The following is a 21402-nucleotide window of genomic DNA, read 5'->3' on the forward strand; positions in this document are numbered from 1 at the left end:
TTGTATTATATGCTCAGTTTTAGTTTTCTTTGGTTTTATCTTGTCTGCAGTTTTTAAAGCTTCTTGAATATGTAGTTTGATGTCTTTCATCACTATAGAAAAATTTCAGCAGTCTGACTTCAAATACTGCTTCTGCCTCATGTTTTTTCTCTTTGTCTTCTGTGACTCAAGGGATATGTGTGTTAAATCTGTTCACCATATCTCATATCTTCTATGCCCCTCTCTATTTTTTAAATATCATTTTTGGTACATCTTTTACATCCTGGATATTTTGTTCTGACCAATCTTCCACTTCAGCAAATTTCTCTCTTATTATTAAATCATCAATTGAATCTACATGTCAATTATAACATTTGTTAGCATTAGAATTTTAATTTTTCCTTAAAAATAGATTATAATTTTCTGGTGAAATTCTTTATTATGTATTTCAATACCTTAATCAGTTAATTCGGGATCTGTCATATCACTGTAATAAGTGGATCATTTGTGTGCTGTGTTTTTTTATTGTTCATTTTTTCTTATGACTTTCTTATTAAGATGATAATTTTGTATTGAGTTCTGGATAGTGTGCAGGAGAACCTGTAGTTTTTCTAGAATTATTTATATTCTTCTAGAAATGGATAAAGAACTTATAAATATCTGACATATATGAATTTAGGTCATTAATGGAAAAATTTGAATTGGGATATATATTTACCTCTTTTCCTCATTTATTACTACAATGACTTCTGTCATTACAAATGTTCTGAATGTGTTATTTTTACCTCTCCTACTGACACTCATGTTCTATTCTGTAGTCCCACACAAAGAAAAGTTAGCAGAATAAGGAGTTTGTACTTTATTTTAAAACAATTTCCCTTCCTCCCCACTACTAAAGCATAAGAACCAACCTTATTGAAGTTTATTCCTGTTTAGTTACCTTCCTTTCTTCTTTCTTACCCTGTATACTTGCTAATGCTATAAGAATTTTGCATCCCACCAAGTTTCCACTCACTTGACCTAGGGTTTAAAAACTGTATATGACCTAAGAGATGCCCATTTCTCTTAATTTAATGATAACTAAACTGTGGCCTGGAAACATAAAAAATTTGCCTGAGGTACATGAATATTAGTGTGAATATGTAGGATAGAACCACAAGTACTTGAATTTAGCTCCACTGTCTCTTTTCACTATTAAATGAGCTCATTTGGGAGTAATGGAGGCAATAGGGCTGTGAGTAAAACTGTGATTAATTTAAATTACTTACTCCCACAGAGACATTTTTTTTTTTTTTTTTTTTTTTTTGCTTTTTAGGGCTGCATGCACAGCATATGAAGGTTTCCAGGCTAGGGGTCCAACTGGAGCTACAGCTGCCAGCCACAGCCACAGCCACAGCAATGCTGGATCCAAGCCGAATCAGCAGCCTACACCACAGCTCATGGCAACACCAGATCCTTAAGCCATTGAGCAAGGCCAGGGATTGAACCTGCAACCTCATGGTTCCTAGTTGGATTCGTTTCTGCTGCACCACCACAGGGAACTTATTTATTTATTTATTTATTTATTTATTTATTTATTTATTCCCTCAGAGATACTTTAAGATTACTCTCAGATTTTATCTCCAGAATGAATATATAATATAAATACTTTAGCACAATATTTTATAGGGAGGTTGTATAAAAGTAATTCAAAGATAAGTACATATCCATACAATGTTCTGTAATAGTATAGATTATTTTCCATATGTAATTACATTTTCTTGTCAAAACTGATACAGGTGCATAAATTGTTTATAAATTATTTATAAATCTTCATTTATAAATTGTTTCAACTTCACCTGTTATATCTCAGTAGGAAATGAGAGACATCTAGACTCCATGAAAAATTAAATTTTATAGTGTACTGTATTCTGAAATGCCTCTTAGTAAATTAAGTAGAGACACCTCGAAGTACTATCTGGTTTCCTTAAACTACATTGATTGTCAGAGAAGCAGTCTTAGTTCTGCAGTGGGGCTTAAATATAGCTGAAAATTCTCTAGAAACTATACAGTAATAAAGGAATCTATAATGTTTGATTGAAATTATATATATATGTATGTGTGTGTGTGTATGTATATATATATATATTTTTTTTTGCTTTTTAGGGCCACACCCACAGCATATGGAGATGCCCAGGCTAAGGGTCAAATCAGAGCTACAACTGCCAGCCTTTGCCACTGCCACAGCCATGCTAGATCCGAGCCACATCTGCAACCTACATCACAGCTCCTGGCAATGCCAAATCCTTAACCCACTGAGTGAGGCCAGGGAATTGAACCTGGAACCTCATTATTCCTAGTCAGATTCATTTCCACTGCACTGTACCACAGTGGGAACTCCTGAAGTACTATTTTGGGAAAAGAATTTCCTCTACCTATGGAGTCTATGGAATTATGACTCAAGAGTTTATGCCTGTTGAAAAAGTAACCTCCAAAAAAAGAGTTGAGCAATCAAAGACAAATGCAGGTGATAATTTTAAAAGTCTATATAATCTAACAGATATGAAGACAGCTCAAATGCCAAGAGTCTTGTTTTCTCCTGTATATATTTACATGAAAAAAATTGCAAACTGAAAAAAGCATATGACACTGTTTATGGCATTTTATCCACTGAGCAGATTGTAACAATTTAAGCATTTACTGAAAATATCCTGTAAATTGTTATGCATGCATTATTAATACCACACCATCAGCTTAGCTTTTAAACATTAATACTTACTTTTCTCAAAAGTTAATTTATTTATAGCAGCTTTGTAGTTTTACATTAATCATTGTTCCATAACAGAAAGTGATTCAACATTAACTGATATTTTTCAACTCATTTATAGTCATTTTCTTTTTTACCATTGTATAGTAAAATTTTTAAAAATTATTATTAGGTAAATAGTCTTGAAAATTGATTATTATTTAACTTAGTGTTTGGGTGCTCTGAATGCTAAGGGGAAAGTCATAGTAGAGATAGTAAAAATCTTTCAGAAACTAAAGGGAATGCTAAATATAGTATTAAAGATTATATCAGAACAAATTCAGTAACATTATCTTATTTCTTTACTGTTTTGAATACTGAGAAGCAAATTAATTTCAACCAACTTTGTATTTCTAGTTATCTTATTTATTTTCAAGCTATTCTTTATAGTGCCACTTTTCCATATTTGTTTTATATATTAACACAAAAAATAATGCTTCTGGGCCTGGAAGTTCCCTTGTGGCGTAGTGGGTTAAGGATCTGGCCTTGCTACAGCTGAGACACAAGCTGCAAGTGTGGCTTGGGTTTGATCCCTCACCCAGGAGCTCCCACATGGCACAGATGCAGCCAAAAAACAAAAAACACCCAACAACTTCTAATCTCACGTATAACGTATGCCAAATTAAATATATTTGGGATTATGCTTTACATGTAAAGCCTCAGTAATCGAATTACTGACCTCCTCGCCTATCTTGCATGCACAGGCAAAGAAAATTTTGCAATATTTAAGGAATTTTAGGGAGTGTATACACAAGCAGAATGTTAAATATTTTTTCAGTAGAAACATTTGTTCATTTTCTTTTGTCCATATTTACCAAGTGAAGTCCAAGTGCATGGAGCAAATAAACTGAAGGTATAAAAAGCCATGGCATATGGAAGTTCCCAGGCTAGCAGCTGAATCACAGCCACAGCTGCTGGCCTGCACCACAGCCACAGCAAAGCAGGAGCCAAGCCACATCTTTGACCTACATGACAGCTCACCACAATGCTGGATCCTTAACCCACTGAGCAAGGCCAGAGAATGAACTCAAGTCCTCCAAGGCACTAATCAGGTTCGTTATCACTGAGCCATGCTGGGGACTCCGGTAAAGTAATTTCGCTCATGTTTTAATTTCTGCTGGAACCCAAATATTTTGTGAAGTAATATGTCTCACAATCAACATTAGGATTTGCTGCATAAAAGAAAATATATGTTCCCACAGTTGATTTCAACTATGATTTATCAGTAATAGCAACTTGAAGAAATGTTTATCTAGAGGTATGTAATTTGCAGTGTCATTCCACATTACATTTTTTTTTTAGTCAGCAGTAAAGTAGGTGATACAGAGAAAAATGAAAGAAATGTTTGAAAATCAGACTTCCAAATGGAACTGAGACAAGAATGCTATTCAAATATTTTGTTACTTTGAAAATATCAACAAAAGCCAATATTATATACTGTAAATAGGAATATAAGCTTGTTTTATAAGTCACATAAAGCTAGCATACAAAATCCCAGTAGAGAAAAACTCAATATTTTTGTAAATATTTAAATATGGAAAGAAATGAAAAATCTAAAACTTCTGAAGTCAGGGACTATGCAGATCTGAAACAGACTAAACTAATCAAAATTATTTTAATAAAGATTGGTTATCATAACTTGAGAAGTATTGATTTTGCAATATTTAATTAAAGTTTTATGAATATTTTATTAAACAGTTAATGATCTATTTTATTAAAGATAAGTAAGATAATACATAGATGTCATTGAAACTGGGACATATTTAACCAATGTAAGATAAATGAAGCAAAAAAGTAGGATACTCCCCTTTCATCCACATGATGGCGCTGGAAACCACAAGTTGTTTGTTTTTTTTAAAAACAACAAAGGAATACAGGGAGTTTATGTTCCTTAGAAAGGAAAAAAGCCACTCCATTTTCTCACTCTGCTGCTGAAGCTCAAAAGGTGAGCAAATAGAAATTTATACTATATTGGGGATTCAGTTTCCAAAAGATATGTGGTAGTGCAATAGACGTTTGAAAATTGCAAAGAATTTGCGATGGTATATTCCCAGAGAAGTAGGAGATCCTGGAGCCTGCCGCTCTCGCTTCTGCTCCTCGCAGCCTGGGAGGCCGGGAGCGGCCAGATTCACTACTCGGTCCCCGAGGAGGCCAAACACGGCACCTTCGTGGGCCGCATCGCCAGGACCTGGGGCTGGAGCTGGCGGAGCTGGTGCCGCGCCTGTTCCGGATGGCGTCCAAAGGCGGCGGGGACCTTCTGGAGGTAAATCTGCAGAATGGCATTTTGTTTGTGAATTCTCGGATCGACCGGGAGGAGCTGTGCGGGCGGAGCCTGGAGTGCAGCATCCACCTGGAGGTGATCGTGGAGCGGCCGCTGCAGGTATTCCACGTGGAGGTGGAGGTGAAGGATATTAACGACAACCCGCCCAGGTTCTTGCGACAGGAACAAACACTCTTCATTTTAGAGTCAAGAGTAGCGGATTCCCGGTTTCCGCTAGAGGGCGCATCTGATATGGATATCGGAAGAAACGCAGACTTGAGATACAAGTTACAAGCTAATGAATATTTTGACGTGGATGTTAAAACAAATGACGAGGAAACCCACTTTTTAGAGCTAGTTTTGAAGAAGCCAGTAGATAGGGAAGAAACGCAAGAACATCGTTTATTGCTGATTGCAATTGATGGAGGAAAACCTGAACTAACAGGTACAGTCCAGTTATTGATCAATGTGTTGGATGCGAACGATAATGCCCCAGAATTTGATAAATCAATTTATAATGTCAGATTACTGGAAAATGCACCGAATGGGACATTAGTTATTAAACTGAATGCCTCAGATGCGGATGAGGGCATTAATAAGGAAATAGTGTACCTCTTTAGTAATCTCGTTCTTGACAATGTAAAATCTAAATTCGCAATCCATGCTAATAGTGGAGAATAACAGTTAAGGGAAAACTGGATTACGAAGACTGTAATTTATATGAAATTAATATTGATGCTGTTGATAAAAGTCCATTCCCATTAACTGGACACTGTAAAGTAATAGTAAAACTCCTAGACGAGAATGATAATAACCCAGAGATAGTCATAACTTCCCTATCTCTGCCTGTGCAAGAGGACACACCCCCGGGTACTGTCATCGCCCTGATCAGTTTGTCCGACCGTGACTCTGGTGCCAATGGGCAGGTGACCTGCTCTCTGACGCCCCATGTCCCCTTCAAGCTGGTGTCCACCTTCAAGAATTACTATTCGCTGGTGCTGGACGGCACCTTGGACCGCGAGAGCGTGGCGAGCTACGAGCTGGTGGTGATCGCGCGGGACGGCGGCTCGCCTTCGCTGTGGGCCACGGCCCGCGTGTCGGTGGAGGTGGGCGACGTGAACGACAACGCGCCGGTGTTCGCGCAGCCCGAGTACACGGTGTTCGTGAAGGAGAACAACGCGCCCGGCTGCCACATCTTCACGGTGTCGGCGCGCGACGCGGACGCGCAGGAGAACGCGCGGGTGGCCTACTCGCTGGTGGAGCGGCGGGTGGGCGAGCGCGCGCTGTCGAGCTACGTGTCGGTGCACGCGGAGAGCGGCCAGGTGTTCGCGCTGCAGCCGCTGGACCGCGAGGAGCTGGAGCTGCTGCAGTTCCGGGTGAGCGCGCGCGACGCGGGCGCGCCGCCGCTGGGCAGCAACGTGACGCTGCAGGTGTTCGTGCTGGACGAGAACGACAACGCGCCCGCGCTGCTGCCGCCGCCGCCGCCGTCGCCCTGGCCGCCGCACGGGTGGGCCGGGGGCGCGGGCGGCGGGGCGGGCGTGGTGAGCAGCGGGTGGCGCGGTGGGTGGGCGCGGGCCAGGTGGTGGCGAAGGTGCGCGCGGTGGACGCGGACTCGGGCTACAACGCGTGGCTGTCGTACGAGCTGCAGGAGGAGGCGGCGGCGCCGGGGGGCGCGCGGAGCGCGTTCCGCGTGGGGCTGTACACGGGCGAGATCAGCACGACGCGCGCCCTGGACGAGGCGGACGCGGCGCGCCAGCGCCTGCTGGTGCTGGTGAAGGACCACGGCGAGCCGGCGCTGACGGCCACGGCCACCGTGCTGCTGTGGCTGGAGGAGGCGGCGCGGCGCCCAAGGCGTCTTCGCGGCTGGTGGTGGCCCCGCGGCGGCGGCGGCGGAGGCGGCGCTGGTGGACGTGCACGTGTACCTGGTGGTGGCGATCTGCGCGGTGTCGAGCCTGCTGGTGCTGACGCTGCTGGTGTACACGGCGCTGCGGTGCTCGGCGCCGCGCGGCGAGGGCGCGTGCGTGCCCGGGCCGGCCCGGCTGGTGTGCTCGAGCGCGGTGGGCAGCTGGGCTTCGTCTCCGCGGCGGCGGCGGCAGCGGGTGTGCTCTGGGGAGGGGCCGCCCAAGGCCGACCTCATGGCCTTCAGCCCCAGCCTGCCTCAAGGTCCCATCTCTACAGACACAGTGAGTCTCAAAAAATCTTACCTCAGTTTTTACGTAGTTTGTTGGAGATAATTACTTTGCACTATAGTCTTTATTTCAGTAACAAACCATTTTTATAAGGTTTGCTTTAATTTTATTTTGGCTGTGGTGTGCAGTGACTTGATGTGGGATCTCAGTTCCCAGACCAGGGATTGAAACTCAGCCACTGAATTCTAACGTCTAGACCACCAGGGAACTCCCCTTTGTAAGGTTTTAAAGGTTTTAAGTTAATGAAGTAGTTTTCTGTGCACCATAGAAAGCACTTCCAGAATTAAATTTTTAGTGAACATTTTAATTTTCAAATTTTACCAAGTCTTATAGAAAGTTACTTGTAAGACATATGTTTACAATATCACTTATTGTCAAAGTCTCGTATTGTGACACACAGACATTTTAACATCACCGTGTCAATTTGCCTTCTTTTCTTCTCCATAGACTGTCGATTATTTGAGTATTTATATTACCCCAATTCAGGTAATTTTTTAGTAGTATTTGTGCATTGAATGATTCTTTCATGTTTGTTTATATGGTAGGCCTTGGCATAGTCCTGGTGAATTTGATATTTATAACTTAAAATTTTAGCTCTGCTGGCTTCATTTCATTCATTTTTTTGAACACAAAATACTTTGATATGATTTAAAGTGATTGAGAATGTTTTCCTTCCATTTCCAATATAAAGACACTGTATATCTGCTTGAGGATTTCATTCTGTCCAATTTTTTGGTTATTCTTCTAGAGAAATTTTTGTGTGGGGGGGAAGGAAAGTTTAGAGTTTATTGTAAAAAGACCAATATAAGGAGGATGAGTGGCTTGTGCTCTAAAACCAGGAAGCTAGAGGATTTTTTATTTACAAATGAACTCCCCTTTCCTATTTTAAAACATAATATTTGTACTGCTTTTCCTTTTGTCTTCATCTAATACATTTAACATCATTTGTCCCTCATGTCACTTAAGGAGAGTTCTCATTCTTTTTTCCCAGTCTATATTGTCCCACTTGGCAGATATATCACAATTTTCTCCCCTTAATGTCAACATTTAGTGGAACAATGGAAATGAGTTTTTCTCTACTTTTTCTTTTTCAATTCACAAATTATTATATCATTGAGAAATATTTTTGAATTCTCACAGTTGGGAAGATGCTTACATTTTTGAGTTTAAAAACTTTTGTATTTATTGTTGCTCTTTGTTTTTAGATTTAAAAAAACTGTATTGCGATACAAACTCTCCTCTTGAGTTTATTGTTTTTTGATAGATTTTTTTTACAACAAAGCTGTCCATTTTAATCTCCCATAGGCAAGAATGCACTCCATCTCAAATACAAAAAAAAAAAAAACTGTTTTGCTTCTCATGTTGGGGGATACTTTGTATTACTGTTATTTTGTGAGGATTTTGCAAGTAAATCAATTCTGGAGAAGGGTGGGTATTGGCATGTTTCCACTGGAAAAGTCTTCTTTTTAACTTGCATTGTCTGCTTTTGAGAACTTTATGTACAGTTGGTGACATTATGGACAGATTCATGGTAAAATTGACATTTGACATGACTTTGATATTAGGGTAGCATTTTTTACAGGTGAAGATGGAGGTAATTAAAACACACTTGAACAAAGGTTGTATTGAGGAAGAAGTGTGACCTATACTGTCTGCAAAATAGAAATAATATTGGAGAGTAGTTAAAAATGACACTATTAGGAGTTCCCGTCCTTTCTCAGTGGTAATGAACCTGACTAGTTTCCATGGAGAACCAGGTTTGATCCCTGGCCTCGCTCAGTGGGTTAAGGGTTGAGCATTGCCCTGAGCTGTGGTATGGGTCTCAGATGCAGCTTGGATGTGGCATTGCTGTGGCTGTGGTGTAGGCTGGCAGCTACAGCTCATATTTGACCCCTAGCTTGGGAACTTCCATATGCTGAGGGTGTGGCTCTAAAAAGACAACCCCCCCAAAAACCCACTATTAATGGTGGGTTTGTGATCATATCTCAGGTCACATAAAAGTGATTCTAACATCTTGGAGTTTCTGCATTTACTGGAATCCCATAAAAGTTGTACCCATGAAGACAAATATTGTGGTATGTGAAAAGACAGTTGGACTATAGGCTGAATTTGAATAGGGCGGGTCACATGAGATGGAGTTATAAAAAAAATCCATATAGGTGACATGTAGAATGTTCATACCATTAAATAAAAGGTGAAATTCAAGGATTTGAATTTGGGGGATAGTAATGATTTCTCTCCATAATCTTCAAATTATAATCAAATTATTTTCTAGGAGACATCAGCATGTAAAGGTAAAAGTGACAATTATAACCATAGGAGGGGGGAGAAAATGTGGGCTTGGGAATATCTTCGATAAAAGTCTAATTTGAAATGTTGGAAGTGGATGAGAACACTCAAAGGAAAGCATGTAAGAGCTTGAGGTGGAGAGAAAAGCATAGTCATTTAGGAGCAGCTGAAGGATCACAGCAGAATAGAACAAGGGGTGGAAAAATTCCACGAGATTTTGCAGTGATGGAGAAAAACGTAAAGGAAAATATTTTGCGGGGCACACCCCAGTATAAGCGGCAGAAATTAAAAAATGTCGGAAAGAAAATGCACTAAACATTTTATCTTTCATTATTAAATAAAATAAATATCATTAAGAGTGGTTGGTGTTCGCTGAACAAAGAAAGAATGATGGACTTTAATAACCCACAAGGTTTAAAAAATTTTGATAAAATTTGTTAATTTTAAATTACTCTATTAGCACAAGATATAATAGCATATCCTGTGTCAGAGATACATGCACGCATTTCTTGTCTACACAAAGTATGTAGTATGGATTGCACTTATAACTACCAAGCCTGGTTTATATCACACTTAAATTTTCTAAACTGGTTGATAACTGTATTTACGTTATTTGGAGGAATGATGTTTCCCTATGAATATTTTGGTCCTTTACCCTACTAATACAAGAAGACAGATAAGATAAAACTGACTCTGAAAATGACAAATATGAGATTTAGTATTAAATTAGGACAAAAATATGTATCTTTGTTATAGAAATATATCTGCATCTCTATTTTAATGTCAAGAACTAAAGCATAGCACAGTTGTAAATTCACTTCTTACCTTTTGGAGCCGCTTGATGTCGCTGTGTACCGTGAAGTCACACTAGTTGTGATTCAAGTCCATTTCTCCCTTGACTGCATCCTTGCTCGAGTGTTGAGTGATGGCGGGCGCAGGAGAACTGAATTAACAGACTCGGGATCATACAATATTTCATCTTAACGCCGAGACAAGATCTTCTGATTGAAATAAAGCGGCAAGTATTTGAAATGGTTATTACCCCCGAAGGCCGACTGGGATCCAGGTGTTTGCTTCTTTCGCTTCTGCTCCTCGCAGCCTGGGAGGCGGGGAGCGGCCATACCCACTACTCGGTCCCCGAGGAGGCCAAACACGGCACCTTCGTGGGCCGCATCGCCCAGGACCTGGGGCTGGAGCTGGGGGAGCTCGTGCCGCGCCTGTTTCGGGTGACGTCCAAAAGCCGCGGGGACCTTCTGGAGGTAAATCTGCAGAATGGCATTTTGTTTGTGAATTCTCGGATCGACCGGGAGGAGCTGTGCGGGCGGAGCCTGGAGTGCAGCATCCACCTGGAGGTGATCGTGGAGCGGCCGCTGCAGGTATTCCATGTGGAGGTGGAGGTGAAGGACATTAACGACAACCCGCCTGTGTTCCCAGTAAAGGAACAAAGAGTGTTGATTTACGAGTCTAGGCTGCCAGATTCTTTGTTTCCACTAGAGGGCGCGTCGGATGCAGATGTGGGCTCAAATTCTATCTTAACCTACAAACTCAGTTCCAACGAATATTTCGCTCTAGATGTGAAAAAAAACAGTGATGACAGTACGCAAATTGGACTCCTGTTAAGGAAATCCTTGGACAGAGAGGAAACTCCCGAACATAACTTATTCCTCATGGCCACTGACCAAGGCAAACCTGAGCTCACTGGCACTGTTCAGCTGCTGGTCACTGTACTGGATGTGAATGACAATGCTCCCAGTTTTGGGCAGTCTGAATATGAAGTAAAAATATTTGAAAACTCAGATGATGGAACAATAGTTATCAGACTGAATGCTTCTGATAGGGATGAAGGATCGAATGGGGAGATTTCATACTCTTTTAATAGTCTTGTTCCACCCATAGTTACTAACAAGTTTAGAATAGATTCAAATACTGGAGAAATAGTAATTCAAGGGAATTTAGATTTTGAAAAAGAAAATTTATACAAAATCCGGATTGATGCGACAGACAAAGGCCACCCTCCCATGGCTGGTCATTGCACAGTTTTAGTGAAAGTTTTGGATAAAAATGATAATGTCCCTCAGATTGCATTAACTTCCTTATCCTTGCCTGTCCGAGAGGACGCTCAATTCGGAACTGTCATTGCCCTAATTAGCGTATCCGATCTTGACTCAGGTGCTAACGGGCAGGTGACCTGCTCGCTGACGCCCCATGTCCCCTTCAAGCTGTTGTCCACCTTCAAGAATTACTATTCACTGGTGCTGGACGGCACCTTGGACCGCGAGAGCGTGGCGAGCTATGAGCTGGTGGTGACCGCGCGGGACGGCGGCTCGCCTTCGCTGTGGGCCACGGCGAGCGTGTCGGTGGAGGTGGGCGACGTGAACGACAACGCGCCGGTGTTCGCGCAGCCCGAGTACACGGTGTTCGTGAAGGAGAACAACGCGCCCGGCTGCCACATCTTCACGGTGTCGGCGCGCGACGCGGACGCGCAGGAGAACGCGCGGGTGGCCTACTCGCTGGTGGAGCGGCGGGTGGGCGAGCGCGCGCTGTCGAGCTACGTGTCGGTGCACGCGGAGAGCGGCCAGGTGTTCGCGCTGCAGCCGCTGGACCGCGAGGAGCTGGAGCTGCTGCAGTTCCGGGTGAGCGCGCGCGACGCGGGCGCGCCGCCGCTGGGCAGCAACGTGACGCTGCAGGTGTTCGTGCTGGACGAGAACGACAACGCGCCCGCGCTGCTGCCGCCGCCGCCGCCGTCGCCCTGGCCGCCGCACGGGTGGGCCGGGGGCGCGGGCGGCGGGGCGGGCGTGGTGAGGCAGCGGGTGGCGCGGTGGGTGGGCGCGGGCCAGGTGGTGGCGAAGGTGCGCGCGGTGGACGCGGACTCGGGCTACAACGCGTGGCTGTCGTACGAGCTGCAGGAGGAGGCGGCGGCGGCGCCGGGGGGCGCGCGGAGCGCGTTCCGCGTGGGGCTGTACACGGGCGAGATCAGCACGACGCGCGCCCTGGACGAGGCGGACGCGGCGCGCCAGCGCCTGCTGGTGCTGGTGAAGGACCACGGCGAGCCGGCGCTGACGGCCACGGCCACCGTGCTGCTGTGGCTGGAGGACGGCGGCGCGGCGCCCAAGGCGTCTTCGCGGCTGGTGGTGGGCCCCGCGGCGGCGGCGGCGGAGGCGGCGCTGGTGGACGTGCACGTGTACCTGGTGGTGGCGATCTGCGCGGTGTCGAGCCTGCTGGTGCTGACGCTGCTGGTGTACACGGCGCTGCGGTGCTCGGCGCCGCGCGGCGAGGGCGCGTGCGTGCCCGGGCCGGCCCGGCTGGTGTGCTCGAGCGCGGTGGGCAGCTGGTCTTCGTCTCCGCGGCGGCGGCGGCGGCAGCGGGTGTGCTCTGGGGAGGGGCCGCCCAAGGCCGACCTCATGGCCTTCAGCCCCAGCCTGCCTCCGTGTCCAGTAGTGGCAGATGTGGGCGAGCATCAGGATTTAAATGCTGATCAGTGTTCCACGGTAAGTCTGAATTTTCATAATTACCAGTTGATGCTTACTTTGAAATGTTATAATTTTTCTCTTAATGTTTCTTTTTACAAGTTCCTGTTTTTAAAATTCTGAATAGTTTTACGTATATACATCTTTTTGTTAATTGTTATGATCTCTTTGGTTTGTTAATCTTAGAGTAGAAATAGACATTATTCATTCTACACCGCAATATTTTTTTTGAAATTCAAAATTTCCTGGATATATCCATTTGTGGTGCATCTCACAACTTGTGGTAGTATTATTCTTTCTTATTAATTCTGCAGTGCTCTCTATTTTTTGCCTTTGCCCTTCAGAAGGTTTATTTCATATTCACTAATATTTAATGAACTATTGAAAGTTCAGTATCACTTTTTTGCTTATCTCTTATCCTTTCCACTTCTTTCTTTTCTTCTCTTCCTCCTGCTCTTCTTCTCCTTCTTCTCTTTCTCCTTGTCCTTCTCCTTCTTCTGGGCTGATGGCTTTTGTTTAGCCAGCACTTTCAAGGAGTTCCCTTTGTGTAAGGACACTGTCCATCCTGTCTTAATCTAGATTCCTTTTTGGTCCGGGTGATTCCAAGAGTGCAAGAGTCTACAGCACTCATTTACTGTTGATCTTTTAAGCCATTTAAATTACAGAAAATTATTTACCCGACTGTATATTTCAGACCTAGATAAAGAGTGCAGGGGACATTTCATGGTCTTTTAACTACCATGTGACACCCATGGTTATTGCTCTGTTTATCAGGGACCCAAATATCAGAGAAGTAGTACTTCAATTACTTTGACCAAGTAAATTCTGGTAAAGTCTACGTTATGTTCTCAGACTCTACAAATATCTTATTTATGTTCAAATTTTATTTGGTGGGTTTCTTTTCATGGAGAGCTATTTCTTCAATTTAATGGTTTCACTCTTCACTCTGTACATAATTTGAACTATTCATTATTACTTAACATGCAGGAAGCAGAGAATAGTGTTAGTTGTTGTGAGTTTTGAAGCCATCCTTTCTTTCCACACTTTCCTCTTACCAATTTTATTCTGTGCAACAGTGCATAACTGCTTATCCTCTCTTTTTTCAGTTTTCCACCTGTAAAGTTAGGATGAAAAATAGTAATACCTGTCACAGGTATTTGCTTTAAATATTTAGTAAGTTGTTGCTTACATGGTGCTTATGATATTATTAGCTCAGTAGTAAGTGCTTACTAAAGTTTGGCTATTAATATTCTGCAGAAGAAGAGGAAAGATGTCAGAAAATTGTAATAATGGCTTTCTTTTTTATGTAACAGTTACCTGCTTTTTATTTTTAGGGAGGCCATAATTACCCAATTAATCCAAGATGCCTCTAATACTTTGAATGCCACTCACTACATGGAAAAAAAATTTAAATCAGTGTTTTTGATGCTGAAAATCAGGACTTTGCATTGGAAAAGCTTTTTGGATTAAAAAAATGCAATTAAGCTACTTAGCCCTTGTACTTTGCCAAAGGTGATTTTAACTTTTTGCATTAAAAGCGTGTTTCCCCATGTAGTGTTAGACTACCTTAAACTGGCATATTTTCCCATATTTAAAAGTTGCCCAAGGTTCATCAGAGGACTGAACTGAGGTTTGTGCTCCCCAATGTGTTTATTTTCTATTCTTAAAACAGTAGAAAACCATTGGCTTTCTGCTTTTTAAAAAATAAGGACACAGTCATTTTTAAATATACACTGATGGCCTTTGTTTAGCCAGCACTTTCAAGGAATTCCCTTTGTGTAAGGACACTGTCCATCCTATCTTAATCTAGATTCCAGACCACTGTTATACTAAACAGCAATGCGTGTCATTTACCTAGACAGTGATATCTTACAACTGTAAAAATAGTATGCTTTCTTAGGAAATAGAGATGAACCATAGGTATTACTCTGGAGTAAGTGGTTTGAGAATGTTCTAGGAGGGTCTGTAAGGACATGATATTGTATCAAGAATCACTGAATTAGCAAGACCCAGCCCCTGGCTTCCAGAAATTTATAGAAAAAGAACGTGTCTGTCATATGTGAATATTACCACCCCAGAATGCCAAATATTAGAAGAGGTACAAGAAATATAAATTTAAAAACATGTAAAGCTCTGTGATGGGGTTGAAAAGAAATAACTGCCTGTTTGCCTTGTTTAAGGAGATTTCCAATAGTTATGATATTTTTGTGTTTCTTAAATGGGAAAGTTTCCTTTGGGAGAATATTGAGTGTAATATGTATTCTTGGGGACAGAGGAGCTTAAACAAATGAGTAATAGAAAATCCCTAATGTGCCTGAACACAGGGAGTAGTCTGTTTCATCAAAACATATGGTTCTCACAGGAAAGGGTATGCAATACAGCAGGAAATGTAACATGAGAAAAATGTCTTAGGTAATTTGAGTACTTGACTAAGAAATTTTGACTCAACCTCTTAAGTCATGTGAAAGTTATCAGAAAATGTGAATCCATAGGAATAAATGGTGTTTTTCATGAACATGACTGCCTAGACAGCAAAGGACAAATGGACTTGTGACAAGAGGACACAATAAGAATCTATTGCAATAATTCAGGATAGCAGCAATATTTAAAACTCGCTTAGGCAGATATTAAACTTGGAAAGCATTAGCATACTGATGTAACAATTGTACTTGCGGTCAGAAACTTGGGAGTGAAGCATTCATGAAAACTTGCTCTGTTCAGTAGAAATAAACAGGATAAAATACCTGAAGTTTGATTAAAGGACTACTTTAAGTATGATGGATGAGTATCAACATTTAGCTAATGAAGTGAATGTGTATTACAAAGAAAATTGTCTAAATCCTAATGGAGATTGTAAAAACAGGTGGGTATTCATAAAACATGAGGATTAGAAAGGAGCAAAGGTATGAGGATATGAAAACCATAAACTCCTGAAACAGAACATGTAAATTGCAGTGAAAAGAAACTCAGAATTCTTCAGTGTGCAGAAGCTTGGATGTGGGATCTCACTTCTCAGCCTAAGGACTGAATCTGGGCCACCAGGGAACTCCCTTATTGTGCTTTTAAGAAATGTATGAGTTCACTGCTTATATTCTTTGCTTCCTAAAAATAAACAAACTTTCTAGGTTTTCTTCCATTAGATTCTTAAGATCCTGGGATCTTAGAGAGATCCCAGCAATTTTTTAAAACATAAATCTAAGAAACTAGAGTTTCCTGAGCTCTGAACAAAGGGTTATAAAACTGAGTATCACTAACATAATTCAATTTGTCACATAGAATTTATCTTTATTTTCAAACTGTGTGGAAAAACATGTTTTCAAGGAAGGCACGAGGAAAGCACAATTGTAGTCACACTAAATATTCAAAAGTTAAGTCTCCTAAGAATGCCTTCAACAAGTGTGAGAAATATTGTCCTATACTTGAACAAAAACAGAGAAAAAATTGAGATGGAAATAAAACCTGGCAATTTCTTAATATAAAGTTGTTTTGTGTAATTCGTACTTACTCTTTGGGCCACATGATGTCGCTCTTTACCGTGAAATTCTCCCAATTCAAGGCAATTAAATCATCCCTTTTCGCATTGGAAAGTCTCCACTCCTGTTTCTGAACAATGGCGGACACATCAAGATGATAAAGAAGGGATGAGAAGATTCTTCTAAATTTTGAGGCAGGTTACGCAGATTAGAAAAAAAAAACCTCAATAATTTGAAATGTACTCAAATCTAGGCGACTCGAGGATCCAACATCTACTGCTATTTTTTATAATTCTCTCAGCCTGGGAGACCGGGAGCGGCCAGGTCCACTACTCAGTCCCCGAGGAAGCCAAACACGGCACCTTCGTGGGCCGCATCGCCCAGGACCTGGGGCTGGAGCTGGGGGAGCTCGTGCCGCGCCTGTTTCGGGTGACGTCCAAAAGCCGCGGGGACCTTCTGGAGGTAAATCTGCAGAATGGCATTTTGTTTGTGAATTCTCGGATCGACCGGGAGGAGCTGTGCGGGCGGAGCCTGGAGTGCAGCATCCACCTGGAGGTGATCGTGGAGCGGCCGCTGCAGGTGTTCCACGTGGAGGTGGAGGTGAGGGACATTAACGACAACCCGCCTGTGTTCCCCGCAACACAGAAGAATCTGTTCATCGCGGAATCCAGGCCGCTTGACTCTCGGTTTCCACTAGAGGGCGCGTCGGATGCAGATATCGGCGAGAACGCGCTGCTGACTTACAGGCTGAGCTCCAATGACTATTTCTCTCTGGACGTGCCGGCCGCCGACCGAGAGGTGACACCGCTGGGGCTGGTGCTGCGGAAACCTTTAGACAGGGAAGAGTCTCCGGAACTTCATTTAGTGCTCACGGCTACCGACGGAGGCAAACCCGAGCTGACGGGCACCGTCCAGGTACTCGTCAAAGTGTTGGACGCCAACGACAACGCCCCAGCCTTCGACAGAACTCTGTATGCGGTGAAATTACCGGAGAACGTGCCCAATGGGACGTTGGTGATGAAGCTCAACGCCTCAGATCTGGACGAAGGCTCGAATGGGGCTATTATTTATTCATTCTCTAGCGACCTATCTCCAGGCTTGAAATCTAAGTTCTCCATAGACCCCCTAAGCGGGGAAATTACGGTAACAGGACCCATCGATTTTGAAGAGAGGAACGCCTACAAAATTCAAGTAGAGGCGACGGATAAAGGCCTTCCACCCCTAGCTGGTCACTGTACAGTTTTTGTGGAAGTTGTGGACGCTAATGACAATGCTCCAGAGGTGACTATCACTTCTCTGTCGCTTCCTATCTCAGAGAATGCTCAGCCTGGCACAGTCATCACCTTGATTAACGTGTTTGATCAAGATTCTGGTGCCAATGGGCAGGTGACCTGCTCGCTGATGCCCCACAGCCCCTTCAAGCTGGTGTCCACCTTCAAGAATTACTATTCACTGGTGCTGGACGGCACCTTGGACCGCGAGAGCGTGGCGAGCTACGAGCTGGTGGTGATCGCGCGGGACGGCGGCTCGCCTTCGCTGTGGGCCACGGCGAGCGTGTCGGTGGAGGTGGGCGACGTGAACGACAACGCGCCGGTGTTCGCGCAGCCCGAGTACACGGTGTTCGTGAAGGAGAACAACGCGCCCGGCTGCCACATCTTCACGGTGTCGGCGCGCGACGCGGACGCGCAGGAGAACGCGCGGGTGGCCTACTCGCTGGTGGAGCGGCGGGTGGGCGAGCGCGCGCTGTCGAGCTACGTGTCGGTGCACGCGGAGAGCGGCCAGGTGTTCGCGCTGCAGCCGCTGGACCGCGAGGAGCTGGAGCTGCTGCAGTTCCGGGTGAGCGCGCGCGACGCGGGCGCGCCGCCGCTGGGCAGCAACGTGACGCTGCAGGTGTTCGTGCTGGACGAGAACGACAACGCGCCCGCGCTGCTGCCGTCGCCGCCGCCGTCGCCCTGGCCGCCGCACGGGTGGGCCGGGGGCGCGGGCGCGGGGCGGGCGTGGTGAGGCAGCGGGTGGCGCGGTGGGTGGGCGCGGGCCAGGTGGTGGCGAAGGTGCGCGCGGTGGACGCGGACTCGGGCTACAACGCGTGGCTGTCGTACGAGCTGCAGGAGGAGGCGGCGGCGGCGCCGGGGGGCGCGCGGAGCGCGTTCCGCGTGGGGCTGTACACGGGCGAGATCAGCACGACGCGCGCCCTGGACGAGGCGGACGCGGCGCGCCAGCGCCTGCTGGTGCTGGTGAAGGACCACGGCGAGCCGGCGCTGACGGCCACGGCCACCGTGCTGCTGTGGCTGGAGGACGGCGGCGCGGCGCCCAAGGCGTCTTCGCGGCTGGTGGTGGGCCCCGCGGCGGCGGCGGCGGAGGCGGCGCTGGTGGACGTGCACGTGTACCTGGTGGTGGCGATCTGCGCGGTGTCGAGCCTGCTGGTGCTGACGCTGCTGGTGTACACGGCGCTGCGGTGCTCGGCGCCGCGCGGCGAGGGCGCGTGCGTGCCCGGGCCGGCCCGGCTGGTGTGCTCGAGCGCGGTGGGCAGCTGGCTTCGTCTCCGCGGCGGCGGCGGCAGCGGGTGTGCTCTGGGGAGGGGCCGCCCAAGGCCGACCTCATGGCCTTCAGCCCCAGCCTGCCTCCGTGTCCACTACCAGATGGGGAAGTCGGAGAACAGTGTACTGGAGGCGACACTTCTAGCAAGGTGGGTTATTGCTTTTTTATTTTCATATTTTGCTTTGCGAATATTTCACTGCTTTCAAGACCGACCTCATGGCTTTCAGCCCCAGCCTGCCTCCGTTCCCAGGCTCAGAGGACGTAGACAAATAGCAAGATTTAAATGTCGATGCTCGAAAGGAAGTAAGTCCATTTAATTGATAGTACAAATTATTTAAGATGAGATTTCATAATTTTAAAGTATTTGACATTTGAAAAATAATATACATATTTTCACAGCTCAATATTCAAACGTTTCTGTGGTTTAATATTTTTAAGGTTAATCCATATTTCCCCAATATCTATTAAAATACTTTTTGTGTATAACATTGATTATCTTTAAGTGTAAAACGTGATTAATTCGATACACCTGTGTATGGCGAATTAGCAGCTGTTTTTCTGTACCAACTGACCATATTAACCATTCTCCACATATTGGGTTTCTGCTCAAATCAAATTTTCCTTGGATAAATTTATTTTTACTCCTTGCAATTTTTCCCATTGTGCTGCCTACTTTTCTGAACATGAGAACATCAGGTGTACATGTATTCCTCCCAATGGCCTCTATTTTTCTGAATATACGTCGTAGGTATGTTTAATCTTACTTCGTATGTTGCTTTGATACTATTATCTGGTGATTACTTTTTCTTTACTGACTTTTAAGATCAGAGTCCATCCATTTCATTTTCTTCTATCTCTTAGGGTCTGGTACATAGATATAAAAAAAGATATAACTACACACACATAGTCTGTATATAGTGTTTCTGTATTGGTATCATATATAGTATGATATAGTATAGTGTTTCTCTATTGGTGTCAAGTAGTTTAGTATAAAGTACAGAATAATAATTTCTCTTCAAAATTTGAATGTTTTTGGGAGTTGCTGCTGTGGCGCAATGTGTTAAGTATCTGACTGCAATGGCTCAGGTCGCAGTGGAGACGTGGGCTTGATTCCCCATAAGGTGTAGTGGGTTAATGGATCTGGCATCACCACATGCTGTGGGTGTGGCCATAAAAAAATAAAAGGTGTTAAGCTTTAATAAAATGAATGTTCTCATTTTCTTCCTAAATTTATCATAGGACAGTTAAAACTAATATCAAGTGTACAAATATTTATTACTACTTTCAGTACAATATCAATTTGAATATTTTCTTTTTCAAGATATGTTTTACTATCAGATTTTTTTTTTTTTTTTTTTTTTTTTTTTGCTTCTGTAGGGCCACACCTGTGGCATATGGAGGTTCTCAAGCTAGGGGTCCAACAGGAGCTATAGTTCTGGGCTATGCCACAGCCACAGCAATGCATCTACAACCGACACCACAGCTCATAGCAACTCCGGATCCTTAAACTGCTGAGTGAGGCCAGCGGGTGGAACTCACAACCTCATGGTTCCTTGTTGGATTCATTTCTGCTGTGCCACAATGGGAACTCCTACTATCAGATTTTTTTAAAGTCATGTCAATAATTTACCATTTTTGGAGCATCTATATATAGCAAATAATTTCTTTAAGTCTGATAAAAATCTTAACTCTTAATATTGAGTAAAATACTATCAGCCCTTTGTAGATGAGTTGGAATATAATGGCGAAATATTTCACATTTAAACACATTTACATATGATGTAGAAAATATTTTGATTGGAAAAACTATTAATTCCATTCTAACCAATGTGATTGCATTGGTAACCAAGTGATTAGTATATAAATCTTTATTATGCAGAATATGGAGGATAACTAGAACTCATTAATGCAAGTAGACATTTTTAGTATTGTAAAGTAAAACTTTGAGAGTCCTAGAGTTCCCTTGGTGGCTCAGCGGTTAAGGAACCTGATTAGGATCCATGAGGATTGCGGTTTGATCCCTGGCCTTGCTCAGTGGGTTAAGGATCTGGCATGGCTGTGAGCTGTGGTGTAGTTCTCACATGTGGCTCAGATCCTGTGCTTTACTGTGGCTGTGGTGTCGGCTGGCAGCAGTAGCTCTGATTTGACCCCTAGCTTGGGAACCTCCATATGCCATGGGTGCGGCCCTAAAAAGCAAAAACAAACAAACAAAAACCTTTATTATACTATTTATTTATTATACTATTATATACTATTTATTATTATACTATTATTATACTATTTATTTTTTGTCATTTTGTGGCATCTGGGAGTTCCCAGGCTATGAGTCGAATCCGCTATAGCTGCCAGACTACACCACAGCCACAGCAACACCAGATCCAAGCTGCATCTGAGACCTACATGACAGCTCAGGAACATGCTG

General features: G+C 44.0%; 5 protein-coding genes across 5 annotated transcripts in view; all 5 read left to right on the top strand.

Moving 5' to 3' along the window:
* Window positions 1-21402, top strand: part of LOC100621803 (protocadherin alpha-2) — a 188123-nt gene that overhangs the window by 22081 nt on the left and 144640 nt on the right.
* Window positions 1-21402, top strand: part of LOC100621701 (protocadherin alpha-C2) — a 210058-nt gene that overhangs the window by 13500 nt on the left and 175156 nt on the right. The window lies entirely within an intron of this gene.
* LOC110259511 (protocadherin alpha-5-like) lies at window positions 3144-5840 on the top strand. Its single transcript, XM_021084903.1, has one exon. The coding sequence runs from the start codon at window positions 4995-4997 to the stop codon at window positions 5703-5705; it is 711 nt and encodes a 236-aa protein (XP_020940562.1). The 5' UTR covers window positions 3144-4994; the 3' UTR covers window positions 5706-5840.
* The window catches only part of LOC100738826 (protocadherin alpha-6), a 158831-nt gene continuing 144642 nt past the window's right edge, over window positions 7214-21402 (top strand). Inside the window, 2 exon segments of the mRNA XM_021084901.1 lie at window positions 7214-12861; window positions 12863-12990. Coding sequence (XP_020940560.1) covers window positions 10534-12861; window positions 12863-12940 — 2406 coding nt within the window. The 5' untranslated portion in view covers window positions 7214-10533 and the 3' untranslated portion in view covers window positions 12941-12990.
* Window positions 12997-20319, top strand: LOC102160218 (protocadherin alpha-7). Its single transcript, XM_021084904.1, is given in 4 exon segments — window positions 12997-18389; window positions 18392-18976; window positions 18979-19032; window positions 19188-20319. Coding segments are annotated over 4 exon segments (2463 nt in total). The 5' UTR covers window positions 12997-16679; the 3' UTR covers window positions 19302-20319.

The sequence above is a fragment of the Sus scrofa genome, chromosome 2, assembly GCF_000003025.6.
Source record: "Sus scrofa isolate TJ Tabasco breed Duroc chromosome 2, Sscrofa11.1, whole genome shotgun sequence".
In the NCBI taxonomy this organism is placed as follows: Eukaryota; Metazoa; Chordata; class Mammalia; order Artiodactyla; family Suidae; genus Sus; species Sus scrofa.

Excerpts from the sequence above, each read along its gene's own strand:
- LOC110259511 (XM_021084903.1), top strand. The coding sequence starts at position 4,995 with ATGGCGTCCAAAGGCGGCGGGGACCTTCTGGAGGTAAATCTGCAGAAT.